Here is an 11,251-nt window from a genome sequence, read left to right on the forward strand (position 1 = left end):
CTTTCAACTATACCCTAAGGATTGGGGCTTCCCCTTGGACAAGTCTGATCCGGTTCATTTTGCTGGATCAGAACAAAGACTGTCAGTTTAAACTCAGGCTTGTTAGTTCTTCCTTTGTCTGTTGGCCTCTGGAGAATCCAGTTTGAACTAATAAGAGAGCCTCCCCAGGGCATGGTACCTCACACATGGTGTTAAAACGTGAGGGAATTTGCCTAATTACCCCCTGCTGTTCATAGTTTCTAAAGGGATATGGTTACCCTCCCCCATGGAATTCTATATAATCCCTGTCCCATAATGATACATAAACTTAATATGGTAAGATCTCACAAAGACATTGTAGGCAATTGCTTAAAATGTCTGTCAAAGTCCCTGTAATGTTCTGTTAAATAAACTTGTTTGACAGATCTGGCTGAGAAAATAAGTTGTAGGTTTTGGGGGAGAGGGGACTGTATTGGGAGCTCAGCAACTGACCAAAGAGTAAAGGAGCAACCTGTTGATCTCCTTAGAGTGTGAGCACAGGTGCAAGCCAGGACTGGGTTTATATCCAAATACATGTAATGAATTTTAAGTGTGGCTGGTCCCAGATTTAGGAAATGACATTGGGATCTGGCATTCATTTAATTTTCATCTAATTGCAAGTATTGATGAGGCTGTTTGTAGTCGAGATCTTGTCAGTGCTGTTTATACCAGTGGTTCGCTACCTATTTACCACTGTGGTAAGTGTTTGTTTTATGTGGGCCATAGCCAATATGACCCGTATGGTCCTGAGGTTGTCACATGGACTGCAGCTATGTGCTGATTGGGACACAGGTTGAGAACAACTGGTTTATACCATTTCTCTACAAGATTTAGTTGGAACCTTGCCATGTTCAGGTAGAGACTTTCTAATGGTCATTTACCAACAATGATGTAACCTACCAGAAACTGGCTGCTGGATGAATTACAAGTTTTACGCTATGAAACGTGGGTTTCTTTCAGATCTTGCTCATAGTGGTAAGTGACTATCTGTTTTCTTTCTGCCTAACTTTATGTGAAGCTCTCGCTTATGCTTACGGATCGAAAACTTCTTATAATGAAACCTGTACTGAAGGGACTGCAAATAATTGTTCATTTTAGGGGTTTTGTACTCCATATCTGGGTAGGCAGTGAGTAGCCTGATAAAATTGTGTTGACTGGGGACTCTGGAGTAGGGAAGAGTAATCTTCTGTCACATTTCATATGCAATGAGTTCAAGTTTCCCAAGTCATAAAATATTATCATTAATTCCTTCTACAAATCTCAAGATAAAGGATTAATTTTGATTTCTTCCAGTTGTGTTGATTGGAGACTCTGGGGTAGGGAAGAGTAATCTTCTGTCACGCTTCACTCGCAATGAGTTCAATCTTGAGAGTAAGAGCACCATTGGGGTGGAATTTGCCACCAGGAGCATCCAAGTGGATGGGAAGACGATAAAAGCCCAGATCTGGGACACTGCAGGGCAGGAACGATATCGTGCCATAACCTCGGCGTGAGTATTGCCTAGCACCAGCTCTCTTCTGCTCCACTTCTGCTGTTGGTGCAGATGCATGAGAAGGAAAGAAACCAGTTTTACTTTCTGCTCCCAGGATTAATCTGCATTCAGTGAGGCTCAATAGAGCAGTGGTTCTAAATCTTTTCAGACTACTGTACCCCTTTCAGGAGTCTGATTCGTCTTGCATACTCCAAGTTTCACCTCTCTTAAAAACTACTTGCTTACAAAATGAGACCTAAAAATACAAAAGTATCACAGCATACTTATTGAAAAATTGCTACTTTCTCATTTTGATTGTGTATGAAATTTTAATTTGTACTGACTTCGCTAATGCTTTTTATGTAGCCTGTCGTAAAACCATGCAAATATCTAGATGAAAGGTATGCATGTCCTTGGCTGAGAACCACTGCAGTAGAGAATCACTACAATGCTACTTTTACAGTCACTTTTCAGAGTACAAACGCACCATAAAAAGAATGGTTTCAGAGTAGCAGCTGTGTTGGTCTGTATCCGCAAAAAGAACAAGAGTACTTGTGGCACCTTAGAGACTAACAAATTTAATAGAGCATAAGCTTTTGTGGGCTACAGCCCACTTCATCGGATGCATAGAATGGAACATATAGTAAGAAGTAAGAATATATGTATGTACAGACAAGGTGGAAGTTGCCATACAAACGGTAAGAGGCTAATTTCTCCTGCTGATCTTAATAGCTCATCTTAATTAGCCTCTTACCGTTTGTATGGCAACTACCACCTTCTCTGTATATATGTGGAAAGATCTATTACATAAACTCAGCAAAACTTTTTTGAACAGAAGTCTCCTGTTTTTCTTATTCTTTGAAACGATAGTGAGTTTCCCTTTATGCTGTTAATATGTCCTGCTTAAAATAGCCTCCAGATATTCCGCGTTTTGTTAAATACATTTCAGTTTTCTGAAAATCCCATTTTTAAAGTTGAAACTCGCTTTTCTCTTTTTAAAGAAAACAAACCCTTAATGCCCTTTTTTGAAAATAAACATTAAAATAGAAAAACTAACTGTAAAATGTTTCTCTGTAGATCCCTGAGCTGAATTCCTTCTAACGCAGTGTATTCTTTATGGTTTCAGGTATTACCGTGGTGCCGTTGGGGCCCTCCTTGTCTATGACATTGCCAAACATCTCACCTACGAGAATGTCGAGCGTTGGTTAAAGGAGCTTCGGGATCATGCAGACAACAACATTGTCATCATGCTGGTGGGAAATAAAAGTGACCTGCGCCATCTGAGAGCCGTGCCCACCGATGAGGCCCGGGCTTTTGCAGGTTTGTGGACTGTGTTTTATCTGTTACGCGGTGTTTTAACTTCAGCACATGGTGTGTAGCAGACTCGAGTACTCCATCTCGGACAAGGGGCAGCCTTCCATTTGGAAGTTCTGATTTAAGGGGTGATGAGATTTATTTATTTATTTAATTAATTATTTATTAAAAGCCATTGGAAAAAGTGCTCCTAAAAGTCGAACAACAGTGTTTGATTAAACTCTTGAGACCCAGAGCTAGGAAGATGTCTTGCAAACCAGTGATGATCCTGTCCCTGGGCTGCCTGATATCTGAAGACTCTTGTCCATCTGGGAAGAGTAACAAAGATCAGGATCAAAAATGTTGCTGATGTAAAACCAATGTCAAAGGATCTTGGGGGATGAATAAAGAAGAACATAAAACACCAAAAAACTAAACTTTCTCTGAGTATTACATTCACTCAAGAGTGAAACGTTTGGGTTGAACAGAGCTTTACCTTTGGCTGTGGAAATGGTTTAAAACCCTCCTTGCCTTGGTGTTGGCTAACGCAACTGACCAAGTCACAAATCTCAAGAGACAAAATGGGTCTTTCCCCTGCGTGGGCTACTGAAAGCCATATGGAATGAGAGGCTGCAGCTTCTACCTCAGCTGTTCGATCATAGTTAATAATGGGGCGGGGTCTGCAATGCAAACTTCCAATGTAAGGTCTCACATTTTGGCAGGCAGTACAGTAACATCGTATGTGCAGCATTTAAACATTGATGGTGGCAGTGGTACGTGACCTCTGTGGAGGGAAGGCAGCCCCAGGGGCGGCGAGTTGTATGGGTCCGTGGTGCCTGGGCTCCAACAAGTTTAGGGGCTGGGTCTCTCCCCCAGCCCCGCCTGCTACCCCTACACGCCTCCCCAAGCACACCTGCCCGCCCTGGGCAGCAGGCAGCTGCCCTGCCATTCCGTGCTGTGCTCCCTCGTCTGCTGCTGCCAGCTACAGGGGAGCGGTGCCGGAGGCAGGCTGATGCGGCTGCTGCGCCTGCGGGAGGAGGAGGAGGCACATGGCAGCCCCCCTTTTCCCCCTGCAGGTGAGTCCTCTCTGGCCCCCTCCAGCCTGGGGCAGCCTGCCTGCTGTACCCCAAACTCATCTGCAGCCCTGCACCCCTTCTGTACCCCAACCCTCTGTCCCAGCCCAGAGCCCACACCCAGCACCCAAACCTCCCTCCTACACCTTTCCCTCACCCAAACTCCGTCCCAGAGCCTGAGGCAGGTGGCGGGGGGGCGGGGGCACTTGGACCCATTCTGGGTACCACCAAAAATTGTACAAATCTGCCATCCCTGGCCACTCCTGTTTCATTGTTTCCTGCCCCTCCTGGTGTGCTGTCTCCAGGGAGTTATTGGATGTGGGATCACAGAAGTCCTGCTTTTTCCAAGTCAGCCCCTCCGGGAGTGGAGAGAGGATGAATCCTGCAGTTACTCATCTACATGGCCTTGCCTGTGCTATTGCTCAGAGGTACTTTAGTGCTGCTGGGGGCTGCATCACGCTGGTGGTTTCAAACTGCTGCTGGCAACTGCAGAGCAATAATAGTGTGCAGGGCAGGGGCCCCTGTGGCTTGGCCGCAGAGGGATTGGAAGGAGGGAAATGTGCTCCGACTCGGCGGATTGCCACTGCTAATAGGACTATAAGTAAAACAAGGTGCCGAATCCATTTGAGCAAGTAGTGGAGTCTCCCCTCTCTCACAGAAAACAAGACTGGGGTCCGGGCCATCTAAACCAAGAAGTCGAAGCTAAGGGCTGTAATTCAGAAGTGCTGCTAAAGTTTTTAACTGAATGATCTGTTCCTTTTTACAGAAAAAAATAACTTGTCTTTTATTGAAACTTCTGCCTTGGATTCCACAAATGTAGAAGAAGCCTTCAAGAACATCCTCACAGGTATGGCTTTGCTTTTTGGCTTGCATGTCTGCAGTATGACACACTAAAGGGTTTTACGTGGGGAAAAGCTAATGAGAACCTCTATAGGAAAGGTTTCAAAGTGGTAGCTGTGTTAGTCTGTATCAGCAAAAACAACGAGGAGTACTTGTGACACCTTGGAGACTAACACATTTATTTGGGCAAATAAATGTGTTAGTCTATCAGGTGCCACAAGTACTCCTTGTTGTTTTTTGCTCTATAGGAAAAGCACCTACCAGCTGGATACGAGACTGGAGTCTTGTATGATGGGTACAGTGGAGACGGACAGTTAGGGACAGCAGTTAATTTCTGAAGCCTTTTTGCTGGTTTGTAATGCCAAGATAACCTGGAAGGGATTTGTGCCCTTGCAATTGCTGCTGATGGATACCGATGAACAGAGAGGTTCTTGTTGTTTTTTTATTATTGTATTTTAAATCTGGACACTAAGGGCTGGATTTGGGTTTTGCTTGAACTCAGGCATGTGATGTTTTCTTGGGCCCACCATTTTATATATAAGATGATAGAGATACACTGAGTGTGCCAGTGCATACACACACCACTGTCTTTAAATTTAATCTGAATTTAATTGAATCTTTCAATTTTTTTTTAATTCAAACATGAAAGAAAAAAATCTATCCACACTAGCACTGTACATGCTGTCATACAGGGCTGCGGAGCCCCATTTAAAAGGGGGAGTGGGGCAGCCTCCAGCTTAACCCTGCCCATACTCAACTTCTCCCAGCCCCCTTGCTCTTGCTCTTTCAGCCCTGCCCCCTCTTGTGGATAGGGAACTATATATTAGGGCTTGAGCTCCCTGTAGTTTAAGGTAATTGCCGCTTTCTTTATGGGGGAGCGGAGGACAGGCTACATAAAACATCCTGCAGGCTGTCCTTATCCTGGGAGAGAATTAGCCTCTCAAGATCCTTTTATGTCTGGGGGAACCATCTGAAACAGACACCAAATGCAGATCCCCTCCCAGCAAGGAGGAAGGCACACAATGCCAGTCTTCCTCTGCATCAAGGTGAGAACACTCCTGTTGCCCTGCTCCCAGACCCTCTGCTTGGCTTCCCCCCAACCCTTTGCTCTTGTTCTCCCAGTTCTGTCCTTTTCTGCAGCTCCAGTCAGCACCTCTGTCCCTGTGGCTGGGCCATGATCACTGCTGACTGTCCACTTGCTGGCTCTGGATGCGTGCTCCAAACTGCTGCTGCTGCCTGAATCCCACTGCTCAGGATGCTGTCTGCTGCCCAGGTGGAGTGAGAGTGGGTTCCAGATGGCGACAACAGCAGCCAGCACAGAGGAAGCAGCCAGAGCCATCTAGCAGACAGTCAGCAGCCTGGAGGCACTTCCTCTGTGCTGCGGCTGCTACTTGGAGATTGCTGGCCCTCTGAACAGAATGGTGGGCAGTGAAGACTGACTTCCAAGCGGACACCCCTTCTTTGTCTGCCCACCATGGTAGGCAACTGGCATAAGGGGTGAAATGAAATTTGATTTTAAAAGGCCTTTTACTTGAATGATTTGTTACGACGCAGGGATCAGTTCTGGGTCTGGTTCTGTTCAATATCTTATCAGTGATTTAGATAACTGCATAGAGCAATGGTTCTCAAACTTTTTTTTTTTTTTTCCTCACGGACCACTTGAATTGCTGAGGGTCTCAGTGGACCACTTAATGATCTTTCCAAATGTACTTTGTACCGTTAGCGAACTATTGTAAAGCTCTTTGGATAAAAGCGCTATATAAAAAACCCCTTAATTAACAGACACGCACCTTAAAGGGAACTATCCGCAGACCACCTGAATGGAGCTCGCGGACCACTGGTGGCCTGCAGGTTTGAGAACCTCTGGCATAGAGAGTACACTTACAAAGTTTGTGAACGATACCAAGGTGGGAGGGCTTGCAAGTTCTTTGGAGGATAGGATTATAATTCAAAATGATCTGGAGAAATGGTCTGAAGTACATAGCATGAAATTCAATAAGGACAAATGCAAAGTACTCTTCAAAAATAATGGCTTTCAGAGGTGTCAGTGGATATTAATATTCTGCCCTGCATTGGATTAAGCAAAACCAGAATTTGACTAAACTAGAAGAGATTTGGGATTAGCTAGATAACGCTGTATAAACCTTGTTATGGCAAGGCAAACCGCCTCCCTTTTTGAGCCAAAAGGGTCTGCTGTCGGTAAGCACCAGGGCTGGTCAAACTAGATTACATCCGATGAAGTGAGCTGTAGCTCACGAAAGCTTATGCTCAAATAAATTTGTTAGTCTCTAAGGTGCCACAAGTACTCCTTTTTCTTTTTGCAAATACAGACTAACACGGCTGCTACTCTGAAACCTAGATTACACTTGAAACTCTTCAGTACTACATTCTACAGTGTCTTTTCTGTGGAATGTGCAAATACCTTGTTGGAGCAAATGTGTTAAGTCTAGGCTCTCATAAGGAGTCTGTTCTCATCTACAGAAATCTACCGCATCGTCTCACAGAAGCAGATTGCAGATCGATCTGCACACGATGAGTCTCCTGGCAACAATGTAGTTGATATCAGTGTCCCGCCAACCACCGATGGACAGAAATCCAACAAACTCCAGTGCTGTCAGAACCTGTGACCTGTAGATGCTGTCTGTGCCCCTCACATCTGTGCTTCAGTTAGAAACTTGTGTGGGCTTCTTTCAAATATTCTTGTGATTCAATGACTCCCTGTGTTCCTCTTCTCCACACCCCTCCCCAAACCCCGTCTTTCATCTTAGAGCTTTAATTGTAGGGCTAACATTCCCCTGCCTCTGAAATTCCCTTTTGAATGTGATGACTTTTGGGCTTGAAATGTAGGCACTGATCTGGTAGACATATTTGTTGTGGAACATCTGCTGCTGGATGTTATCCCATGAAGCACTCTTCTCAAATGTATATTTTTATTTTTGTGTGGGAGAGGAGGCATGGGGACTTGGTTAGAATGGCTGAAGAAATAACTACATTTAGGTTTTCATTTTATCTCCTAGTCAGACTTTTTCATAGCCCCATATGTTTCTGTAAACATGGGGGAGAAATTAAAAGAAAATATCTATTCTACCAAACATTCTGTTTCTGTCCAGATGAAGAATCTCAGTGAGGTTTTTAGGGGCTGCACACACAAGTGGTGTTGAAAATAACCTTACTTATTATGTAATTCCCCTGAATGCAGAGTTAGTCTGGCTGTGCAGTTTACTATTTCCTGCCTGGGAAATCTTCTCTTCTCTTAATTTGTTTTATCTGGGATCAATGAAGTATGTCTGCATTGCATTATTTGCCATGATGGATGCCTGTTCGGCTCTGTGCAGGCAGTATGGAGTGGCTTAATATTTATTCTTGGCTTTGTTAATTAACATTAATGTACAGTAAGGGCCAGCATATTAATTTTAAGATCTTTTTGCAAGCTATAGAACTAGGTTCATTTTATACTGTAGATCAGTGTCTGGAGGAGAAATCCTCTCTAGTCCCAGAATTTTTTTGCATGCTGCTTTCTCACTAGGTCCATCCTTAAATCCATTTGAGTGAGAGTAAAGCAATATTTTCATGTCATGTATATACCTGCACTTGTAAGGTTTTTTGGTTGTTGTAGAGAAACACAATACTTTATACATTTTTGTAAAACTTATGTAGAACTGTAGCATCTTGGATTTTCTTTCCATTATCTTTCACTGTTGACCTTGTGCTTAATTTTTTTTCTTGACCTCTACTAAACTGTATAAAATTCCACATAATTAATACACACAGTCCTGCTACTTCACTCTTAGCCTGTTTTCTGAATTGCAGGTTGTAACTTCCAAATGACTGTAACTCACATCATATGACTGATTATCCGTCATCAGCAGGGCTAACAACTCTAAAATTTGTTGAATGGGAATAATTTTATCACAAACTTGTTAGTGGCTTGCAAGCTTGTGAAAATCCTTGGTGGGGAAGTGTTCAGCATCACCACTCTGGTACTGTTGCATCTTCGCAGTAACCAGTGTTGTGTTGAAAGAGAATCCCAGGTGAAATGATCAAAATGAGGCGTTGGGAGCACCAGCTGTTCTTGGGAGGCTAGCTAAAGCAACTTGCTTCCAAATTCGAGTCCATGCCTCACTTGACAAATCCTTCCTTGCATGTCAGTGAGTTGTTGGGTTTTTTATGTTACGAAGTGAATCTAAAACTGTACATTGTGTGCTTGGGGTGGGGGGGAGTTGACATTCCAGTCTCAACTGTTTTGTATCTGGTTATGTAATAAAATTAAGGGCAGTTAACTCTGATGGCTTTTCTTTATAAGATGTCCAACCAAATACATTGAATTTTACAAATAGAAGGCCAGAGTTTTAAGCTAAGCAGTCACGTGGTCTCAGTACTTTATAGTTTAACATCAGTTTTTTAAACTTAACCTGTTTTCTAGTACATTCACCGCAGTCATTGGCCAGGGTTTATTTCAGGCTGTGGGATTATGCTCTAGATGAACGATCCCCATCTCATGGTGAAGGTATTTATCCCTCCTGGGCATTGATGGTGCTGTCCCAGCAAACTCCCAGTGCTGGAAGCACTCTCAGCACATGACACTAGCACTAATAACATTCTGAGAACAGGACTCCTAGCAAGCCTGGACCCTTCTGGTGTGTCGGAGCCATTGTGTGACTTGCAGTTAGTATTTGGAGGCTGGTAGGGGAAGCGCATCATACATAATGTATTTAAATATTCTCACAAAGGTTTGAAAATATTCCAGGCAGCCGCTCTTGGAGCTGGATTTTTTTTTTAAAAAAAACAATAGCTCTATAAACAGAACACTTTATATAAAGGAGTAGGGAGCAGTCCCTGAGTACTTTCAATGGCATGAGGAAGAATTGTGCTGTTAAGAGGCCTTAGTTCAGGGTAATTTTACTAATACTGTGATTACTCTGCAAAGCCTGTGTTTCTAAAGATGAACTTTACCTTCCTCTCCTCTTGTTAGCTGGTGAGGGTTTTTCTGGCTAGTTTGAGAAGAGTTGAGAGAAGAGTTGAGAGAAGCAGTAAGTGTCATAATTGGTTAAATTCCTAGGCTCTGGAATAGAAACACTTTTACTCCTGGGATTTGTGCAGAGCTCTAGGATTTGGCTCAAAGCCCTAATAAACAATCCTTGTCCAGGGCTCAAGTACAACCGACTGTCTTGCTTACTGAAGAGATCCTGTGCTACTTCCACCTGCCCTAAGAGGTCCTGGCATAATGAGCTGCTTAGTTGTGCTCTCCCCCGGCAATAAAGTGGGACTACACTGCCCACGTCACAGCACTGCCGTGGCTACGCTGTCACATGGGCAGTGTAAACCTACCCTTAATTTTCTGGCTGCACTCTAGCCCATACTTGAAGTTGTTTCTGTCTGCAGTGGTTGGTTGCTTCGTTAGACTAGGTCTGGACTGTTTCCCACAGCCTGTTCTACAATTGTTTGCAAAGTCAGCAGAGCACAAAACTCTTCCCCCTCCTGTGAGGATGAGATGATTTTGCCTAAGGTATGCCAGAGGCCATTAGCACTAGAGAAAGGGCACTTACTGTAGTCTTAAATCTTATTAGCTCTTAAATGTCTTCCCATGCACAGATAGGAAACCTTAATGGGGTTACCTTGTAATCTAAAGACCTTGATTCTTCCCACATGCCAATCCCATACGCTTCTGAAATGTAGAGTGATTAGAAAGCATTACAGGTGCCTGCTGTTGGAGTCCATGCAGAGGGGAGCTGGACAAAGGAATTCAAAGGAAGCTTTCTGATAGTCAGACCTGGAGTAGCTAGAACAAACCTTCAAATAAGCTGTGCAGTAGTGCAGACTATTACTACACTTTCTTGACATGATGATAAAATTGAGCTCATCTTATCTGCAGCATAACTTCATAGGAGTCCCTGGCATAACCTCATTAGCTCCATATCCCAAAGTTGTAGTGCAAGGAAAAACAAGAAGGGGTACACTTCTGCCCTTAGTCACTTGTCTCCAATGGAGGCATTTGCATGTCACTGAAAGCAAAATTTGTCTCATAAATTAAAACTTTTTTTTTTTTTTTACAGAAAGCTGTCTGCTCAAGGAAGCAAACCAGTTCTGTGGGAGTTAAATCTTTTAAATCTTCACAAAGCTTGTTCCCAAGCCCCTGCTTCACCCAGACACTGCGAACAGTGTTAGCTTTCTAAAGTTAGTTAAAGCTAACTTTAAAAACATCTTCCACCATCTAGTGTGGATGGTCTGGTTGTTGTCTCCATTTTGAAGCTCCCTTCTGACTTTAAATTTATTTCTGCCTTGGAGGGGGCCATGATAGCAGCATCTTTAGCTAGTTATTTAACTAGTAAATCACTCTATTGAAGCTGTTTCGGAGAGGAGGCAAAAGACCAAAACTGACGCACATTGGGTGTTCGTTACTGAACACATGCACAGCAGAACCTCATTACATTGGCTCATCCTATTCTGAGCAGGGGTCTCTATTGTTAAATCTCAGTCGTTTCTGTCACAGATGGGGAATTCTCAGTAACTGCCTACATGTCTGAGTTCAGTGAAAGATATTCAGCCTGTCTTTCTG

General features: G+C 43.6%; 1 protein-coding gene across 1 annotated transcript in view; it reads left to right on the forward strand.

Annotated features, from left to right (window-relative positions):
* The window catches only part of RAB11B (RAB11B, member RAS oncogene family), a 29,274-nt gene extending 18,736 nt beyond the window's left edge, over positions 1–10,538 (forward strand). The window contains exons 2-5 of the mRNA XM_038383839.2: positions 1,312–1,507; positions 2,616–2,809; positions 4,622–4,702; positions 7,177–10,538. Coding sequence (XP_038239767.1) covers positions 1,312–1,507; positions 2,616–2,809; positions 4,622–4,702; positions 7,177–7,322 — 617 coding nt within the window. The 3' untranslated portion in view covers positions 7,323–10,538. The remainder of the gene's footprint in view (positions 1–1,311; positions 1,508–2,615; positions 2,810–4,621; positions 4,703–7,176) is intronic.
* Positions 10,539–11,251: the final 713 nt, after the last annotated feature.

This window comes from Dermochelys coriacea, chromosome 25 (genome assembly GCF_009764565.3).
Source record: "Dermochelys coriacea isolate rDerCor1 chromosome 25, rDerCor1.pri.v4, whole genome shotgun sequence".
Lineage (NCBI taxonomy): Eukaryota > Metazoa > Chordata > Testudines > Dermochelyidae > Dermochelys > Dermochelys coriacea.